The sequence below is a fragment of the Brachyhypopomus gauderio genome, chromosome 16, assembly GCF_052324685.1.
Source record: "Brachyhypopomus gauderio isolate BG-103 chromosome 16, BGAUD_0.2, whole genome shotgun sequence".
Classification (NCBI taxonomy): Eukaryota; Metazoa; Chordata; class Actinopteri; order Gymnotiformes; family Hypopomidae; genus Brachyhypopomus; species Brachyhypopomus gauderio.
Window position 1 is genome coordinate 1,942,960 of NC_135226.1, and position 21,663 is coordinate 1,964,622.

Below are 21,663 nucleotides of genomic sequence, written 5' to 3' on the forward strand. Positions count from 1 at the left end.
CAATTCACAATAAGGAAAGTGAATAAATAAGAGAAATCAAATAAATATTTGTTGTGACTTCCCCTTGCAGTCAACACAGCATCGGTTCTTTTAGCTACACCTGCACACAGTTTTGAACTCGACAAGGAGGTTGTTCCAAACATCTTGGAGAATAACCACAGATCCTGTGTGGATGTAGGCTTACTTAAACTCTTCTTAAACCCTCCTTAAAGTATTTATAGAGACATAAACACAAACACACGTACACAAATACCGTGTGTGTGTGTGTGTGTGTGTGTGTGTGTGTGTGTGTGTGTGTGTGTGTGTGTGAGTGTGTGTGTGTGTGCGTGTGTGTGCGTGTGTCTGTATGTGTGTGTGTGTGTGTGTGTGTGTGTGTGTGTGTGTGTGCGTGCGTGTGCGTGTGCGCGCGTGTGTGTGTGTGTGTGCGTGTGTGTGTGTGTGTGTGTGTAAGTCCAACCCCTTGGGCGGAGATCGGTATGACTGATGGGAGAGACTCGCTCGTGCTTATTTCGCTAGACGCGAGTTGCCCGCGCGGCTCACGCGCCATTCAGCGAACCTCGGCGCGCTGTCGCGTGCAGCTGCGATTCGCACGAGCGGGAACGCACGAGCGTTTGCGGACTTTGCGGACTCCTGAAACACAGCTGCGCATATTTCACGCAAAGTTTCCTGCGCTGCGATGCCGTTATTGATCTCCACTTGAGACACCGAGCAGGTGACGTTAATTACGTAAGTTATCGTTCATCTAAATTTAAATGGACACTTTGCTCACAATGACACCAGATGTCATTATATCGTCCAGTGCGGGTTTTTAAACTAATTGTCCAGTGGGAATTGCACAATGTTTGAGTTTTATTATCCTATCTGTATAGGATGCATTTTTCCTGTGCCGTAGGACATGCCTTCTTACGGCTGTCCTTACGGGTTTTACTACGGAGTCTTCTGTGGTTCCGTTAGAAGTCCAATTCGAGGATAATGTTGTATTAAACATAACATTTTAGTGTACACTTTGTTTACAACAGTGTTTTCCCTTTTCTGTTTGCCAACAGCCAAGAAGACCCCGTGCGCATCAGAGGAGCATGCTGAGAACTGTGGAGACACATTCCGACCTCCTCTAAAAGCAGGGATACGATCTCCAACATTTCCACAAAAAGTCGGGAGGTGTTCATAATAGGGCATCAAAGACCATATGTCCACCATGGGCTCCAGTTTGACCTGTGCTGGGCTGCTGTGGGCATTTCTGTCCCTGCTCAGCGCCGCAGCCTCGTGCGTCGGCTTCTTCATGCCGTACTGGCTACTGGGCTCGCAGATGGACAAGTCGGTGTCCTTCGGCACTTTCCGCCGGTGCTCGTACCCCGTGCGGGACGAGGAGAGCCAGGCTACGGTGATGCTGGAGCAGTGTGGGCGCTACGCCACGTTTCAGGGCATCCCCAGCCTGGAGTGGCGTATCTGCACCATCGTGACGGGGGCGGGATGCGGTTTGCTGCTCCTGGTGGCGCTCACGGCGCTCATGGGCTGCTGCGTGTCCGACCTCATCTCCCGCACCATCGGACGCGTGGCCGGAGGAATCCAGTTCGCAGGCGGTGAGTAGCGCACTGTGCAAGCTGACCCCTGCACACCCCCCCTCCCCTTTAATATTGTTTTATCACTGTATGATTATTATGCGCCGAGTCTGGAAGAAGAATTGCGTAACTTGTCATATCTTATTAGACCACTATATAATGAATATGTAGTGTAGTTGTTTAATAATTATCAGTGCTGATAGTTAAATATGTATTTGTATGAAGCACGTTATGCCGTTTTACAGATATTTCTCATGTTCACATTTTCATCAGAAGCGAAACACTGGAGCCCCTCCCGTGTGCACACACACTCTGTCCAGTTCAGAGCTCTGACCGTATGCATCACCAGGGCACCTTTCCTCACTCAATCATATTAAGCACAATGCAGAAGGAACCTGATTCACTTTTGGTTGGGAGTTCAGGCCTGTTATTACAAGCTCAGTGTTCTGGGTTCTGGCCCATGATGTGATGTAAGACCCTTTCGTGTTTCCCCCCCGGTTCCCTCTGCCTGACACAGCTGCAGTTCTGCAGGACAGGCTGCTTGGGTCCGCTTGGGTCCGCTTGGGTCCGCTTGGGTCCGCTTGGGTCCGCTTGGGTCCGCTTGAGGAGTGCTGACATGTGTTTCTGTTCTGTCTCCACAACTGTGGATCCCAGTGTGAAAACCTTGAGTAGAGCACCATGAATAAACGGAGCTACTGCTGGATGTTTGTTTCTCTCTGGGTCCCCCAGTCTCTCTCTGGGTCCCCCAGTCTCTTGTCTGGTTCAGTCAGTCTCTCTCTGGTTCAGCTAGTCTCTTTCTGGGTCCCCCAGTCTCTCTCTGGGTCCCCAGTCTCTGTCTGGTTCAGCTAGTCTCTCTCTGGGTCCCCCAGTCTCTCTCTGGGTCTCCCGGTCTCTCTCTGGGTCCCCCAGTCTCTCTCTGGGTCCCCCAGTCTCTTGTCTGGTTCAGTCAGTCTCTCTCTGGTTCAGCTAGTCTCTTTCTGGGTCCCCCAGTCTCTCTCTGGGTCCCCCAGTCTCTGTCTGGTTCAGCTAGTCTCTCTCTGGGTCCCCCAGTCTCTCTCTGGGTCTCCCGGTCTCTCTCTGGGTCCCCCAGTCTCTCTCTGGGTCCCCCAGTCTCTGTCTGGTTCAGCTAGTCTCTTTCTGGGTCCCCCAGTCTCTCTCTGGGTCTCCCGGTCTCTCTCTGGGTCCCCCAGTCTCTGTCTGGTTCAGCTAGTCTCTTTCTGGGTCCCCCAGTCTCTCTCTGGGTCTCCCGGTCTCTCTCTGGGTCCCCCAGTCTCTGGATACACAGTCTTCCTTGTTCTCTATCTGGCCTCTGATGTGTGAAAGATTTTATGCTGTGTGAAGCTTATCTTAGTCTGAATTGATTTTGCACCACTAACTCACCTTTCTAATTCATTAATTCAGTTTGCACAGGCACACACACACACACACACACACATGCTCACACACAGTTGTAATGCACACTGTGGTAAATACCGCTGTGTTAAACAGAGCTCAATGACGTCCGACAGTGCCACATCACTGCTCTACCACACTGTCCTAAGCTCCATACATTTATTTCATCATTTAGCATATGACCATGGTGTAGCACTTTGGAGTCTTCCCACATTTCTGGTTGGCCCGTCTTCACAGTGTTGTGGCGTGAGCGCGCACCTGTGCTCAGGTGAGCGTGGGCTATGAGCGCCTCTCCAGAGGCACACACACTCCCCACCGACGGAGGAGAGCAATACAACCCTGCACAACAGTATCACGCAGCACAATAATATAATCACTAGTCAGTTGGCAGTTTCAGACCCTGCAGCAAGTAAATTGGTTTATGAAAGCAGATGTCATGCAGCTCATCAGGTGTTTAACGAGTTCTTTAAGACTTCTTCCTTTGTCTGTGTTTGGCTCCCAGATTGATTTAGCTCGTTTTGCCTTTGGAGTACATCCCTCATGCAGAGTTTTGAATATCATTTGAGTTTGCATAGCGAAAAGGGATTCATCAGAGAGAGGAGTAGGTAGAGAGAGACAGGGAGAGAGAACGACAGAAAGAGAGAGAGAGAGAGAGAGAGAGAGAGAGAGAGAGAGAGAGAGAGAGAGAGAGAGAGAGAGAGAGAGACAAAGAGAGGGGATATACAGTACATGTACTGGCTCTCTGAAGCATATCTGACACACACACACACACACACACACACACACACACACACACACACACACACACACACACACGGTGTTTGTCAGGTATGTTATGTCTCATGGTATGTTCTGTTAACAGTTGAAATAAATGTAGGAGTAGAAACTACATGCTAAAGGAACAGAGAGGGGGTAACGTAGAGGGGTAATACACACAGTGGATATGGGGGGGGTAACAGAGAGGGGTGGTACACACTGGGGACGGGGGGTAACAGAGGGGTAATATATATACAGGGGAGGGGGGGTAACTGAGAGGGGTAATACACACAGGGGAGGGAGGGGCAATGGAGCGGGGTAATGCACACCGGGGTGGGGGTATCAGAGAGGGGTAATACACACAGAGGAGAGAGTAGTAACAGAGAGGGGTAATACACACAAGGATACAAGACAGAGTAAATATATATTTAAATGTCTCCCGTTTTAATGGTGGCTGGTGACTAGGGACAGGTCCTCTGGTTGGGAAGTGGACATAGACGTCCTGCAGACACACATGCAGAACCATTTGGCCCGCCTTTAGTAGTGATAACGTCCACAAATGTTACACAAACACTCAGACTAACTCCCACATATCTGTACATTAAACCTTTGTACATTACATCACATTGTGAGGAAGACTTACAGTGTGAGGAAGACTGCTGAGTCATTGTGTTTGACGTGGCAACCTCTTCTTTGGATCAGTGAAGGGTGAGCTTGGTGTCTGCAGACACACTGGTCCGTGTCCCAGCCCTTCTGGGGACTCACCTGGTGTCTGATGTCAAGCTGAAGTGTTCCTCAGGGCTCCTCTACACTCAGACTTCTCATCTGTCTGTGTGTGTCTGACTGTGTCTCTCTCTGACCTTAGCTCTGTGGTTACTCTGCATCCTGGTTTTCATCTATTTCAGTTCCCCAGTTCACCTTTCACTTTATTTCCTTCTCCCCGTCTCTGTCTCCCAGTCTCTGTCTCCCAGTCTCTGTCTCCCAGTCTCTGTCTCCCTGCCTCTGTCTCACAGTCTCTGTCTCCCAGTCTCTGTCTCCCCGTCTCTGTCTGTCTTCTCCTCTTTCCCACTGGCTATGTGTAGACTGGAGCTTTGGAGATGGAGCAAATCTCAGCAGTGCCCTCAGAGTGCAAACACACACACACACATACACACACACACACACACACACACACACACACTCACACACACACGCACACAGATAGAGAGAGAGAGAGAGAGAGAGAGAGAGAGGGAGAGAGAAAGAGAAAGACGGAAAGAGAGAGGGAGTGAGGTGGTGTGAGAGAAGGAAAGAGAAAGTGTGAGAGGGAGAGAGAGACCCGCATGCTCTGACTTTTTAAATGCCTTTAATGCATCAACTCTGTGTGTGTAGCAGCCCCTCCCCCCCCCCCCCACCTGAATATGACCTCACTGTGTACACACTTCACACCCCCCCCAATCCCCTCCCCCCAAAAAACAGAAACCATCACAGACAAATATGCAGTTCAAAATGAAGACCTTCTGCATCATAGAGAGGTCAAACCTGCTAACACTGTATCAGGACATCGGGGGTACCAGGAGTATTAGGGCTATCGGGGTACCAGGGTATCAGGCTACCAGGGGTATTAGGGTATGGGAGAGGGGTATCAGGGTACCAGGGGTATTAGGATATGGGGGGGGGTATCTGGGTACCAGGGGTATTAGGGTATGGGGGGGGGGTATCTGGGTACCAGGGGTATTAGGGTATGGTGGGTACCAGGAGTTTCAAGGGTCTTTTTTCTTGACTAAACATGTATAATGGATCCAGCATGAAGAGACACACACAGTCTCACAGCTCACTGGACCAGAGACACAGGGGAAATGTCCAGTGGAGGTTTGTCTTGTGCAGACAGGAAGTGTGTGGTAGAGCCGCGAGGGCTATTTTAGCCGACCGGAACCTTAAACCCTGGTGTGGCGCTGGCCCGTCTCCCTCAGCTCCCTCGGAAACCGCGGCAACACGAGGAGGCTGGTACCTTACGGGCAGCCAAATCAGGAGGCTGCTGTGGTGGGCGGGGCTCACCGGAGAGAAGGGCGGGGCCATCGCTGGTGTGGTAGACCTGCAGGGTGGGGGCTTCTGGGCCTGCTGAGAGAACCCAACACGTGCACACATGAACGCGTGCACACGTGAACGCGTGAATCCTTGTTCCATCTATTTCTGCTGATGAATGTCTCTTGTTCATGGAAGTTCTTGTTATATGTTATATGAATCAGAGCACAGTGGAGTGTGGAGATCAGCATGTACGTTGCTGTGTGTGTGTGTGTGTGTGTGTGTGTGTGTGTGTGTGTGTGTGTGTGTGTGTGTGTGTGTGTGTGTGTGTTTTAGTTAGCCAGGAGTTACTGAACACATTCTCATTAAGTTCTGAATCAGGATTTTCAGATCATTAGGGAAGATTGTGTTTTGAAAAATAAATGAAATTGAATGAATTATTACCTTTACAAAGACTTCCTCCCTGATCCCAGAGAGAGCTGTGTGCTTCTTTAAAATGCTTCATATTAATTTAATTCATAATAGGAATCTTTGTTTAAAGATGTAATTGATGATTACCATGTTTATATTCAAATGTGAAGCTAATTCTTCATTGTGTTGATTTGATCGATCACAGTTGAGGCATTATAGTACCACAACAGCTCAGATCTTCCACTGTGGCATTAGATGAAGATGAGGATGAAGACGACTGTTTTCAGTCTTGGTCTTGGTTCTTATTTTTAGCCCTCTTCATGGATGTGTGCAGGGAGATTAGTGTGTATTCTGAACATGCCACCAGACATCAGTCATGCAACTGCTTTTATAGACCTGCCTGTCCTGTTCTTTGGAGTTAAAGACATGAGACAAAGCGTTTGGGTGTGTGTGTGTGTGTGTGTGTGAGGGGGGGGTCTGTTTTTTTAATAATGCATGCAAATGAAAGAGAAAGAAATTCAAACGGATCCTGTAACCTGTCCTGACAGGAAGTGCTATTTGAAATGCCAGACCTGCCTTCCACCTAGTGTCAGCTATGTGGTGAGTTAGCACAAGCCCCTCCTCACTCACCATCACTGACTGAAGCTGATTTTACTTGATTACTGGACGGTGTAAACACAGTGTGAGGTTTTCTTGTAGAGTGATTTCGCATTAATTAAAAGTACACTGTTCACACAATAACTGTAGATGTTTGTGTAGGTCAAATTAGACCAGGTTTGTGTGAGGTGGTGCGTGTAGTCTTGATGTGTGTAGAACCCAGACACATTTCAGAAGCACACACACATTCTTAAACCCACATATGTTTTGAAAGCGCACACGCACACATTCCTAAACCCACACACATTTCAGGAGCACACACACACACACACACACACACACACACACACACACACACACACACACACATTCTCAAACATTTGTATTCTACTAAAACTGCCCAACAGAAGAGCCTCAGACAACAAAACAAACAAAAGACACAAACATTTGCTGCCCTGCAGATTTCTGGAGCTCTGTGAAATGGTGGTTAGGGCTCTAACCCTCTGTGTTCTGTATAGTCCAGAAGCTAAAGCATAACCCATCTGTTCTCCCGGCCCCCTAGTAAACGAACATCTTTCAGCAGCTGTTTTATTAGCTTCAGCTAGCTTGCTGGTGATCGGTGTGCAGCCGGTTGCTGCTGTGCGTATCAGATCCTCTAGCTGTGCACCAGTGGTCTGACCTTTGTTGACTGGCTATTTTTGGAAGGTGGACCCCCTCCCCCGAACCTGGAACTGTGGGCTGACACGTGGCCACCCCGGCAGCCTGGCTACACTAACGCCAGTACAACACCCACTGCTACGTCAGGCTCACAGTTGGTTGGAGATGATTGGCCACTTGAATGATGTCTGATTAGCTGTGGCCCTCTGGTCAGAAACAGAGTCAGATGAACAGATAGGGCTGCATTCTGCAACACTGACAAAATACACCAAATACACCTGTAACACAGGCTCACCTGATACACCTGTAACACAGTCTCACCTGATACACCTGTAACACAGGCTCACCTGATACACCTGTAACACAGGCTCACCTGATACACCTGTAACACAGGCTCACCTGATACACCTGTAATACAAGCTCACCTGATACACCTGTAACACAGGCTCACCTGATACACCTGTAACACAGTCTCACCTGATATACCTGTAACACAGTCTCACCTGATACACCTGTAACACAGTCTCACCTGATACACCTGTAATACAGGCTCACCTGATACACCTGTAACACAGGCTCACCTGATACACCTGTAACACAGTCTCACCGGATATACCTGTAACACAGTCTCACCTGATACACCTGTAACACAGTCTCACCTGATACACCTGTAACACAGGCTTACCTGATACACCTGTAACACAGTCTCACCTGATACACCTGTAACACAGTCTCACCTGATACACCTGTAACACAGGCTCACCGGATACACCTGTAACACAGGCTCACCTGATACACCAGAGCAGCAGGGTGGTTCCATGTGGGAGGATCTCTGGAGAGCCAGTATGGTCCATAACGCTACCTGAATAGGACACATCTGACAGCTCTTTGACGACCTCAGCCATGATGTGAGGAGACGGGGCGTGGTCCCACGTTTGGGGTTTCCTCTGAATCCCCAGCTGCTGCTGTGTTTGTGAACAGGCTGTATTTTTAGCTTGTGTGAAAGCTGAAACCACAACTCTCTCAGGGTCTGACCCTCTTGCCTCAGGATCTGACCCGCAAACCTCCCCGCGTCTACTGGTCTGAGACTCGAGGCCTGGGTGTATCTTTGGACAACCAGTTGTCAGTTTCAACACATGTTTCAAAGCTGACCAGATCCTGCAGATTTCTCCTCTGCAACATACGGAGAATACGACCCTTCCATTCACAGGAAGCTACTCAAGTGTTTGTGCAGTCTCTAGTAATCTCTAAGCTGGACTACTGCAATTCCCTACTTGCAGGTCTTCCTCTACGGGTCATCAGACCTCTACAACTAATTCAGAATGCTGCAGCACGACTGCCCTTCAATCTACCCAAGTTCTCACATCACTCTATTGCTGTGCTCTCTTCACTGAGTTCCAGTAGCAGCACACATCAGATAGAAAACCTTGATGCTTGCCTACAAAGCCAAAAATGGACCAGCCCTTCCATACATGATGTCCATGAAAGCCCAATCCGTACCACGAGCACTCAGAACCTCAAGCGTGGCTCGCCTCAACACCATGCTTAAAGTCTTGGGGAAGACAAACCTCAAGACTATTCTCTGTCCGATCTTCCACTTACTGCTCGGAATGCAGTATCTCTTGCCGTCTTCAAACATAGACTGAAGATTCACCTGTTTGTTGAGTACTTAAATGAGCACTAACTCAGCAGATAGCATTTATTGTCCTCGCTTTTAAATGTTAGATGTTTATCTGTCCATGGTTATTTGTGCTTCTTGGTATATGTTTTAATTCCTGTTTACTGTAAGTGAACTTGATTAATTGACATACCAGGTCATGGCATTAATCCCTGTAGTTGAGTAGTAGTCTGGTTCTTGAATTCTCACCTATCACCAGCACTTTGTAAGTCACTCTGGATAATGTTGAAAGAAAAATATTAATATGGTGAAAAATGTTATCAAAGTAAAAACAGATCATATTACTGTAAGAGGCAGACGGACTGCGTCTCCAGAATACTGTGCTATGTCACTTTCTCCCTCTTTCTCCTCCTCTCTTCTCTCTTTCTGTCTTTTTCCTTTCTTTTTTTCTCTTTCTTCTTCCCTCTTGTCTTTCTTTTTACTGTAACCTCCCCCAATGTTTCTGTGTTGTCTGTGTTTAGCCCTGGGTGTTCACACAGATTGCAGTAACATCTGTTTTAATGGTGGGGTTGTGTCTGTGCATGTCTTGGCTGGGGCTGGAGTCATGGGTCTGAGTCCTGACCTGTGTGTTCATGCGGACTGCAGTGTTGTTATGGTTTATGTCCAGGATGTCTAGTACGACTTGGACATGCACAGATACTGTCACTGAAAAGAAGTGTGTGTGTGTGTGTGTGTGTGTGTGGTGAGCAGGGTTATTAGGGTTATGTTATTAGGGTTAGTGCTAGGGTTTTTAGGGTTATGGTTAGGGTTATTAGGGTAAGGTCTGTAGCGTCTGATCTCAGCGTCTGATCTCAGTGTCTGATCTCAGTGTCTGATCTCAGCGTCTGATCTCAGATATCTGCAGATGGGCTTGTTAGTTAATCTGTCAATTTGGTGATCTTTTCTGGTGTGGTAGCATGTTTAGCATTCTGTTCAGAGTGCTGTGTTCAGAGTGCTGTGTTCAGAGGGCTGTGTTCAGAGTGCTGTGTTCAGAGGGCTGTGTTCAGAGGGCTGTGTTCAAAGTGCTGTGTTCGGAGTGCTGTGTTCAGGGTGCTGTGTTCAGAGGGCTGTGTTCAGAGTGCTGTGTTCAGAGGGCTGTGTTCAGAGGGCTGTGTTCAGAGGGCTGTGTTCAGAGGGCTGTGTTCGGAGTGCTGTGTTCGGAGTGCTGTGTTCAAAGTGCTGTGTTCAAAGTGCTGTGTTCGGAGTGCTGTGTTCAGAGTGCTGTGTTCAGAGTGCTGTGTTCAGAGGGCTGTGTTCAGAGGGCTGTGTTCAAAGTGCTGTGTTCGGAGTGCTGTGTTCGGAGTGCTGTGTTCAGAGTGCTGTGTTCAGAGGGCTGTGTTCAGAGGGCTGTGTTCAAAGTGCTGTGTTCGGAGTGCTGTGTTCAGAGTGCTGTGTTCAGAGGGCTGTGTTCAGAGTGCTGTGTTCAGAGGGCTGTGTTCAGAGGGCTGTGTTCAGAGGGCTGTGTTCAGAGGGCTGTGTTCGGAGTGCTGTGTTCGGAGTGCTGTGTTCAAAGTGCTGTGTTCAAAGTGCTGTGTTCGGAGTGCTGTGTTCAGAGTGCTGTGTTCAGAGTGCTGTGTTCAGAGGGCTGTGTTCAGAGGGCTGTGTTCAAAGTGCTGTGTTCGGAGTGCTGTGTTCGGAGTGCTGTGTTCGGAGTGCTGTGTTCAAAGTGCTGTGTTCGGAGTGCTCTGTTCGGAGTGCTGTGTTCGAAGTGCTGTGTTCGGAGTGCTGTGTTCGGAGTGCTCTGTTCGGAGTGCTCTGTTCGGAGAGCGATCTCACCCTCCCACTCTCCGCTCTCCTCCAACACATCCATCATCTGACTGAGGCGGCGACATTTTTACAATGGGAATGAGAAGTGGGTTGGATCTGGGACATGCTGCTGATTGAGTGGGGCAATAAATAAAAGATGAGACTTAATGGCTTTTCTTGACTTCATGACTTCTTGTGAAGTGATAGGTCATTCACAAATGTTATCATTCCAGAAACTTCTGCTGGTTTGTCTTTTGGGTTATGTCCAGTAAGACAGGGACATACACAGGGGTGGGGGGATGGTGGTGTGGGCACATTGGTAAGGTGGGGGGTTGGTGGGGGGGGGGGGGGGGGTTGTTGAGTTGAAGGGGGTAATAAGCAGGGGCCTTTTGTAAACTTGAATGCAGAGGTTTCAGTCATTCTGACTCACTGATGGTTTAATGAGCAACTGCGTGTTGAAAGGTTAACACAAAGGGCTAAAACCATATTGAAGCTACTGGAGTTGCTGATAAGGCCTCATTTATGTGGGCATGAATCTCTCATTATCCCAGTGGCACCCACAATGCCACTATGCAGAGTACCCACAATGCCACTGTGCATGTGTCATTTTATCCAGGGCAAAATGTTATCGCAGAGAAGAGGATTAGCACCCTGTTCAGTGCCGTTCAGTTTGGTCTTTGTGAGTAAAAAATGTGCTTTGCACTGCTGTGGTTGGCCTGGCAGTCGCGGTCACTGTGTTGATGCACCGCTAGAACTCGGGCTGAGTGAAACGGGCCTGTAACACCAACACAAGCGCCAACCTTCCACATCACTGGAAACTCTGACAACAGGACGTCGGCCATAGTGAAATAAGGAGGAGGCCCCCCGACCTCAATGACCCCCGGGACCCCCACGACCCCCACAACCCCCACAACCCCCACAATCCCCATGACCCTCATGACCCCCACAACCCTCACAACTCTCCTGCATGGCCTCGGGGAGGGGCGGGGCTATGCCTCTGCTCGTCTGTATGTCCATCATGGGACACACACCCCATGCACCATCCGCACCTCAAGACATCACTCTTTCATCCTTACCCAATGAACACAAACGGGGTCACCCTGCCATCCCAGCCTTACCTAACACCATTAACCTGCTTAGGGACTCACCTCACTGGAGATGTCTTAACTGGAGCTGTCCTAACTGGAGGTGTCCTAACTGAAGGTGTCCTAACTGGAGGTGTCCTAACTGGGTGTGTCCTCACTGGAGGTGTCCTCACTGGAGATGTCTTAACTGGAGGTGTCCTCACTGGAGGTGTCCTAACTGAAGGTGTCCTCAATGGAGGTGTCCTAACTGGGTGTGTCCTCACTGGAGGTGTCCTAACTGGGTGTGTCCTCACTGGAGGTGTCCTAACTGGGTGTGTCCTAACTGGAGGTGTCCTAACTGGAGGTGTCCTCACTGGAGGTGTCCTAACTGGAGGTGTCCTCACTGAAGGTGTCCTAACTAGAGGTGTCCTCACTGGAGGTGTTGAGTCCATGTGCTGTCCCCCAAACCGGGTTCATGCAACATTTACAAAGCTTGTTAACTCTTTATATTGGAGCTAGTCCAAAGTAAATAATGTTAGCATGAGAGCTGCTCTACTCTCTCCATTGATGTATAATTGGTGATCTAAACACTGGCAGAGGTAGCACCCTGCATGCAGGCTTCATGACGCTGTGTAGTAGAATCGGTGCAGTTGTCATGGCGATTACAGAAGTGCACAATAGCTCAGCTGTAATTGTACCCAGACGCACCACGTTTTGCAGGTAGTGGACACAATGTGGTTATGAGAATGTAAACAGTATGGTCATGTAAATGTAAACAATGTGGTGGTGGGAATGTAAACAGTGTGGTTGTGTGGATGAAGCTGGTGAATGTGTGGTTGTGTGGATGTGGGGGGGGGGGGGGGTTGTGTGTAGATTTGATGGGCATTCGGAACGCTGTGATGGGTGTTCAGAATGCTGTGATGGGTGTTCAGAACTCTGTAATGGGTGTTTAGAACGCTGTAGAGGCTTTCAAAATGCTGTGATGGGTGTTCAGAACGCTGTGATGGGCGTTCAGAACTCTGTAATGGGTGTTCAGAACACTGTGATGGACACTGTGATTCAGAACGCTGTGATGTGTGTTCAGAACGCTGTGATGGGCGTTCAGAACGCTGTGATGTGTGTTCAGAACGCTGTGATGTGTGTTCAGAACGCTGTGATGGGCGTTCAGAACGCTGTGATGTGTGTTCAGAACGCTGTGATGGGCGTTCAGAACGCTGTGATGGGCGTTCAGAACTCTGTGATGGGTGTTCAGAACGCTGTGATGTGTGTTCAGAATGCTGTGATGTGTGTTCAGAACGCTGTGATGGGTGTTCAGAATGCTGTGATGTGTGTTCAGAATGCTGTGATGGGCGTTCAGAACTCTTTGATGGGCGTTCAGAATACAGTGATGGGCGTTCAGAACTCTGTGATGGGCATTCAGAACGCTGTGATGGGTGTTCAGAACGCTGTGATGGGCGTTCAGAACTCTGTGATGGGCGTTCAGAACTCTGTGATGGGTGTTCCTCTTCACAGTCAGGACATTCTTGGCCTCCGTACCTGACCTACGCACATGACTTTATGAGAGAGAGAGAGGGTAAAATGCTGTAATAGTGATGTTACGTATTAATCAAATCAAATCAAATCAAATATATTTGTATAGCGCTTTTCACAACACATGTTGTCACAAAGCGCTTTACAGGATTTAAAAGGTTAACAATACTATGGGTCCAGGACCCTAATGAGCAAGCCAAAGGCGACAGTGGCGAGGAAAAACTCCCTATGATGGTGGGGATTAGGAAGAAACCTCGGGAGAACCAAGACTCAAAAGGGAACCCATCCTCCATTGGGCGATTAATATTAATGTGGGCGATTAAACCCAAAGTTCACCCTGAGACAGGACGTGAGGGGAGAAAAGGCTGCAGAAAGACCCAAGAACTCGTGCTGTCCTGAGACAGAGTCTGAAGTTTACAGTGTTTGGATTTCAAATTCCCATCATTCTCGGCACTTGAAGTGTTTATGTAAGGAGCGATGACTGTGCCGTTCACATCTGGTGCACGTCAGATTGCCGGGCCTGTGAGAAGTAAACAAGCAAGCCCTTTGTTGAGAACTAATGTATTTAGTGTAGGAAAGGCGGAGTTATACGAGATAATCGAAAACAAACTCACTTCTGTCTCCATCTCACTCAATACAATAACGTTTAACACATAGCTGAACATCACTGCTGATTCTGCCAATAGTCCAAAGTAACACTGTGGCCACCTGTATAATATTGTGTAGGTCACAAAACAACATCTTTGAGGCGTGGACTACGAGAGCGCTGACAGCGTCTGGCACACAGATATTATACGCCACAGATATAGATATAATATATATATATTATATACACAGATATACGCCAGTGATGTGTAGAGGTGCAAGCTGCGGCCTCTACACAGACTGCTGGGCTCCTGGAGTTCTGTGGGTTTGGACCAGATGGGCTGACCCTCGCTCCCACACTCACCACACACACTTGGGCACACACACTTGGGTTCACCGCTTGTCCTTCCTTGTTCTAATTTGGTTGTTAGTAACCACTGGACCGCAGGCCCTGCCGGTTTGGAAATGCAGGAACCCAGTTGTCTAGTCTCAATTTAGCCTTGGGCAAATTTTATAAATGCTTTATAATGTTTCATTAATGCTTTATAATGCTTTATTAGTGCTTTATAAGTGCTCTGATGCACTTTTTGTGTGTTTTTGCTGTATTTGTGGAGTGTGTTTGTGCTGTGTTTGTGGAGTGTGTTTTTGCTGTATTTGTGGAGTGTGTTTGTGCTGTGTTTGTGGAGTGTGTTTGTGCTGTGTTTGTGGAGTGTGTTTGTGCTGTGTTTGTGGAGTGTGTTTGTGCTGTATTTTTGTGGAGTGTGTTTGTGCTGTGTTTGTGGAGTGTGTTTGTGCTGTGTTTGTGGAGTGTGTTTTTGCTGTATTTGTGGAGTGTGTTTGTGCTGTGTTTGTGGAGTGTGTTTTTGCTGTATTTGTGGAGTGTGTTTGTGCTGTGTTTGTGGAGTGTGTTTGTGCTGTGTTTGTGGAGTGTGTTTGTGCTGTATTTTTGTGGAGTGTGTTTGTGCTGTGTTTGTGGAGTGTGTTTGTGCTGTGTTTGTGGAGTGTATATGTGTGGTACATTTCCACTGGGTAGTTCAGGCATGGGAGCAGATTCCTGTTTTAAAGTGTGATCCATCTACACCACCATCTACACCACCAGCTACACCACCATCTACACCACCATCTACACCACCATCTACAAGACTCCTCTCTGGCCAGATCAACCCACAGCACCTTTGGCACGGGTGTGTTTCAGAGCCCTGGCGCGGTACAGCTGGGATACACATGTGGCGGTGTGATTCTGACACAGCTGTGTAAGAACATGACTTCATCCCCAAATGGCTTGTTTTGTTCTCTTTCGATCTTTTTTGGCCTCTTTTGCTATGTGAGCGTGTGCAGTGTGCTCACACACAGGTGTGCTGTGAGGTACCACACACCTCTCTCACACCGTCCTCCCTCAACAGTTCCTGGACCTTCGAGGACCGCCCGTTATCTGGTCCTGAATTACAATGTTCTCAGATTGTGTTCTCTCTCCATTTAAATGTTTAAATATTGCTTCAAGCTCCAAGAGTGCAAACAGAACTCAGAACCCACTGCAGGGCTGTCTGAGCCCAGTTCAGCCAGAGGTTCTTTCTTATTCAATAAAAAAAACTAACTTTTATTACACTTTTATTATTATTACTTTTATTACATTTTTTTATTGTATTTTGTTATGACTTTTATTTTGTCATGTTTAGCTTTACTAGTAGAGTTATGCCAATGAAGCTAATTTATAGAAAGAGAGAGGGAAGGGGGAGAGAGAGAGAGAGAGAGAGAGAACAAAGAAACAGAAGGAAAGGAAGAGGGAGGGATAGAGAGCAAGAGAGAGAGAGGGAGGGAGATAGAGAGCAAGAGAGACAGCTTGATCTGTGGCTGTGTAATGACTACCAAAGCCTGCATCCTGTCAGAGGCAGGATTCCCGCTGAGGCTGGTTCTCACGTCCTGCTGTGATACATCCTGTGATTCCTCATCACACTGGCTCACAATCTCGCTCCCTCTCACACTTTCTCACTCCCGACTCTCTCTCTCTTTTACACTTTCTCTCTCACACGTTCTTCTCCTTACCACTTACCATGCTGCTGCTTTCGAGGGCTACTGATCTGTGAAAGAGAACCCCCTCACACAGACTGTCTCACACACACACACACACACACACACACACACACACACACACACACACACACACACACACACACATACGCACACACACACCCTCTCTGTTTCTCCCAGTAAAAGCCTTCAAGTGTTTACACCCCCACGCAGCCTCTGTGTTGATAAGGAGCACCCTGACTTACCCCCTCTGGCACTTAGATGCCCAGGCATCGAGATGGAGTTGTTGATGCCATTGAGGTGGAGTTGTTGATGCCATCGAGGTGGAGTTGTTGATGCCATCGATGTGGAGTTGTTGATGCCATTGAGGTGGAGTTGTTGATGCCATCGAGGTGGAGTTGTTGATGCCATTTAGGTGGAGTTGTTGATACCATTTAGGTGGAGTTGTTGATGCCATCGAGATGGAGTTGTTGATGCCATCGAGGTGGAGTTGTTGATGCCATCGAGGTGGAGTTGTTGATGCCATCGAGGTGGAGTTGTTGATGCCATCGAGGTGGAGTTCTTGATGCCATTGAGGTGGAGTTGTTGATGCCATTGAGGTGGAGTTGTTGATGCCATTTAGGTGGAGTTGTTGATGCCATCGAGATGGAGTTGTTGGAGGGACGGCGCCTGAGAATTAAACCAAAATATGGGTCTGCTTGGAGAGGCAGAGGAACAGACGCCCTCATTGCACAGTGAGCTAAACCCAGAAAATGAAGGCAGAACCTTGCTTTCCAGAAGAACCTTGCTTTCTTGAGCAGCTCCTTAAAGCCCTCAGACTCTGAGGAAAGAGCCTTTTCTCTACAAGCATTTTTAATGATCAGAGACTACAGGCACCTGTGCTCACAGCAGACAGGCCACCCTGTCCCCTCAGACCCAGTCTCTCCCGGGGCTGTCAACACAGATCCAGGCCTAATCCACCAGCCTGAGGTCCAGTTCCTCCCAGACACTCTTGTATTACCTCATCAGTCATGACAGCCAGTCACCTCGCAGCTCAGAGTCCAGTGTCCAGTGCTGGTGACCGGGGGGGAAGGTGTCTTATCTGAAGCTGCTGACAGTTGATCTCTGTTTGTGTCCCATATTTCTAAATCCACATGCAAACCCTTCCCATGGTCTGATCCGTCTCTGTAGTGAAGACGTGTCTGTCTGAACCATGTCTGTACTGAAGATGTGTCTGTCTGGCCCGTGACTGTAGTGAAGAAGTGTGTGTCTGACCCGTGTCTGTACTAAAAATGTGTCTGTCTGACCCATGTCTGTATTGATGTGTCTGTCTGACCCATGTCTGTAGTGAAGATGTGTCTGTCTGACCCGTGTCTGTATTGATGTGTCTGTCTGACCCGTGTCTGTATTGATGTGTCTGTCTGACCCGTGTCTGTAGTGATGTCTGTCTGACCCGTGTCTGTACTGAATATGTGTCTGTTTGACCCGTGTCTGTACTAAAAATGTGTCTGTCTGACCCGTGTCTGTATTGATGTGTCTCGTCTGACCCATGTCTGTAGTGATGTGTCTGTCTGACCCGTGTCTGTATTGATGTGTCTGTCTGACCCGTGTCTGTAGTGATGTCTGTCTGACCCGTGTCTGTACTGAATATGTGTCTGTTTGACCCGTGTCTGTACTAAAAATGTGTCTGTCTGACCCGTGTCTGTATTGATGTGTCTGTCTGACCCATGTCTGTAGTGATGTGTCTGTCTGACCCGTGTCTGTAGTGATGTGTCTGTCTGACCCGTGTCTGTAGTGAAGATGTGTCTGTCTGACCTCTGTCTACTATGTCTGTAGTTAAGAAATGTGCTATATTTTCATAGTTTTTTTTTTTTACCACATTAGCTCATTTCATTTAAACCACATAGGACCTGTCCATTAGCATATGCAAATATTCCTCCTGCAGCTGGTACTAGCAGCTGTGAATGTCTTTTGATCATGTTTTATTAATTGGAGCTGTTATCATTTTAACAATCCACTTGAAACTTTGATATTGACTTTGCAAGTCCAGCCTAGTCACTACAGAAAGCACTTTCAGAAATCTTTTTGAACTCACGGCACGACCGTACTGTCAGAGAGAGGTCAGAGTCTGGCTGTGTGCCAAGCACTGTCTTGAGTCAGTGACAAGAGGGAGGGCATGTGTGTGGTCATCTGCTACTGCTGGGAGCCAGTGTGTCAGAGAGAGAGAGAGAGAGAGAGAGAGAGAGAGAGAGAGTGTAAAAGAGATGGAGAGAGACAGAGAGAGAAAGAGGTTTTAACGTGTCACTATATACTGAGAGTTCTTGAATTTACTCTTTCTGCAGCTGCTGAGGTAGAGTGATGTTGGGTAGAGTGATGTTGGGGTAGAGTGATGTTGAGGTAGAGTGATGTTGAGGTAGAGTGATGTTGGGTAGAGTGATGTTGAGGTAGAGTGATATTGGGTAGAGTGATGTTGAGGTAGAGTGATGTTGAGGTAGAGTGATGTTGGGTAGAGTGATGTTGAGGTAGAGTGATGTTGAGGTAGAGTGATGTTGGGTAGAGTGATGTTGGGTAGAGTGATGCTGAGGTAGAGTGATGTTGGGTAGAGTGATGTTGAGGTAGAGTGATGCTGAGGTAGAGTGAGGTTGAGGTAGAGTGATGTTGGGTAGAGTGATGTTGGGTAGAGTGATGTTGAGGTAGAGTGATGTTGGGTAGAGTGATGTTGAGGTAGAGTGATGCTGAGGTAGAGTGAGGTTGGGTAGAGTGATGTTGAGGTAGAGTGAGGTGGGATTGTGACTCTCGGGTGGTTAAGAGAATGGATGTATGTGAGTGTTTAGTGTCTGAGTGCTGAAGATCATCATCATCATCATCATCATCATCATTATCATCATCATCATCAGGGGGTAGGGGTAGAGGTTAGGTGTAGGAGTAGGGGGTAGGGGTATGGTGTAGGTGTAGGGGTAGGGGTAGGGGGTAGGCGTAGGGGTAGGGGTTTGGTGTAGGGGTAGGGGTTAGGGATAGGGGGTATGGGGTAGGGGTTAGGGGTAGGGGTTAGGTGTAGGGGTAGGGGTAGGGCTTAGGTGTAGGGGGTTGGGGTAGGGGTAGGGGTTAGGTGTAGGAGTAGGGGTAGGGGTTAGGTCAGGGATGTCAAAGTCAAATACACCGAGGGCCAAAAAACCAAATTTGCTACAAGCCGAGGGCCGGACTGGTTCAATGTTTATTAAAACATATTGAAATGATTGCACATAGCCTATTGAACCAAGACCTAACACAGTGTATATTATTTAATGCTTAAATGAATAAAGCAATATTTTCTTATGGATCTGTCAGTAATTTCAAGTGAAAACATTTTTCAACAAGCAAACAGATAAAAACAAACTTCCTTCAAAGAAAACATATCCTGTACATTAAATGAATAAAGTAATAAAGGTTTGAAAAGTGCTGGAATTTAGGCTAAAGTACTTGAAAATGCTTGAAATTGTAACGACTTCGTTTCACAACAAATATTTGTCTCACTGAACAGTTTTCAAATACGAGCCTCTTGTAATTCCAGGACGAAACATGAGAGAACGTGAAGACGTTAAGATTGGGTGTTTTGAAAATAAACAACCATTAAATAATGTGAATAAAAAAGCGAATTATTTCGAATCATTTCGACTATATGTATAAATATTTAACTTAATTAAGTTTAACTGGTGCGCGCAGTTACAAAATTCGAGAGGTGCACGACAGCGTGCGACGCCCTCGCGCACGGGCGGAGCCACTGCGATTACGTCATTTCCGACGCGCAGACCCTCGCCGCTTGTGTACGCTGCAGTGACTTCGCGGGCTACCGTTGCATTGTGGGGAATGTAGTGTTTGTGCGTGCAAAACACCATCGGGCGGCTGTGGCCTGCGGGCCGGTTCTAATAGTAATTAAATATCATCCAGGGGGCCATAGATAATCAATTCGTGGGCCGGATCTGGCCCGCGGGCCTTGACTTTGACATATGTGGGTTAGGTGTAGGTGTAAGGGGTAGGGGTAGGGGGTAGGTGTAGGAGTAGGGGTAGGGGTTAGGTGTAGGTGTAAGGGGTAGGGTTAGGTGTAGGTGTAAGGGGTAGGGGGTAGGTGTAGGAGTAGGGGTAGGGGTTAGGTGTAGGTGTAGGGGGCAGGTGTAGGGGTAGGGGGTAGGGGTAGGGGGTAGGGGTATGTGAGACGGTCAGTGAGACGAAAGGTGGAACATGTCAAACGTGGATCTCTTCCCACCTGGAAAAGGACAACAGACAAGTCCATAAAGGACAAGAAGAGATGAGGGAGGAAGAGGGAGAGAAGGAAGGGATGACTAAGGGACAGCGAGAAAGAGAGAAAGAGGGAGACAGAGAAAGAGAAAGGTAGAAAGAGCGGAGCGGAGAGAAGAGAGAGAGAAAGAGAGAAAGACCTCCCCTGGTATGATATGTGGTGTACGGGTTCATACTCCACCATATGGTGGTCCAGGAAGCTCGCCCAGATCTCCCACTCCAAGCAGAGTGTGTGTCGGGACCTTCTCATAGTGGACTACAGCCATCCTAGGAGTTCAGCTGGTGGAGGCGTTGGTGCTGTGGTGATGTGATGCCGAGCCAGGACAGTCCGACAGCATCCGCCAGTGACTTACCCATCTGTGTGTGTGTGGCAGCAAACCTGACGTAGCAGCCCGAGTGTGGCTTTTCACACCACCCGCTGGTGGAGTCCAGCATACCGGGATCTTCACAATCTTCCTGCTGCTGGGGCTTCAGAGCTCAGCAGCTGACTGGGAATGGGCAGAAATAGACCGTTGTATATATAAATAGAGCAGAGGAGCCACAGGGGGGTGGCAGGTGTAGTAGGTGGTGTAGTGGGTGGTGTAGTTGAGGTGTACAGTGTGGTGTAGAGAGTGGTGTAGTGGGTGGTGTACTGAGTGGTGTAGTGGGTGGTGTAGTGGGGTGTGTACTGAGTGGTGTAGTGGGTGGTGAAGAGGGTGGTGTAGTGGGGTGTGCACTGAGTGGTGTAGAGGGTGGTGTAGTGGGTGGTGTAGGGGGGTGTGTACTGAGTGGTGTATAGGGTGGTGTATAGGGTGGTGTAGTGGGTGGTGTAGTGGGAGTGTTTTGGGTGGTGTACTGGGTGGTGTATAGGGTGGTGTAGTGGGAGTGTAGTGGGTGGTGTATAGGGTGGTGTAGTGGGAGTGTAGTGAGTGGTGTAGTGGGAGTGTAGTTGGTGGTGTACTGGGTGGTATAATGGGGGTATAGTGGGAGTGTAGTGGGGGTGTACTGGGTGGTGTATAGGGTGGTGTAGTGGGAGTGTAGTGGGTGGTGTATAGGGTGGTGTAGTGGGAGTGTAGTGAGTGGTGTAGTGGGAGTGTAGTGGGTGTTGTAGTGGGAGTGTAGTGAGTGGTGTAGTGGGAGTGTAGTTGGTGGTGTACTGGGTGGTATAATGGGGGTATAGTGGGAGTGTAGGAGAACTAGGCCAGGACCTCCGCATGTACTGTTTATTAAAAGCAGACTATTCACACACACTCCTGGACTTCATCACTGCCCTGGGAGTGTTAGGCCCCTAACTCTGATATACACTCTACTGCACATATGTCAAAGTCAAGGCCCGCGGGCCAGATCCGGCCCGCGAATTGATTATCTATGGCCCCCTGGATGATATTTAATTACTATTAGAACCGGCCCGCAGGCCACAGCCGCCCGCTGGTGTTTTGCACGC

General features: G+C 48.3%; 1 protein-coding gene across 2 annotated transcripts in view; it reads left to right on the forward strand.

Moving 5' to 3' along the window:
• Positions 1-477: 477 nt before the first annotated feature.
• LOC143477909 (LHFPL tetraspan subfamily member 6 protein) overlaps positions 478-21,663 on the forward strand; it is a 47,890-nt gene continuing 26,704 nt past the window's right edge. The window contains exons 1-2 of one of the 2 annotated variants that reach the window (XM_076976782.1): positions 478-726; positions 1,047-1,580. In XM_076976782.1, the coding sequence (XP_076832897.1) occupies positions 1,187-1,580 (394 nt within the window). In that variant the 5' untranslated portion in view covers positions 478-726; positions 1,047-1,186. The remainder of the gene's footprint in view (positions 727-1,046; positions 1,581-21,663) is intronic. The other variant, XM_076976783.1, reaches the window with a different exon arrangement.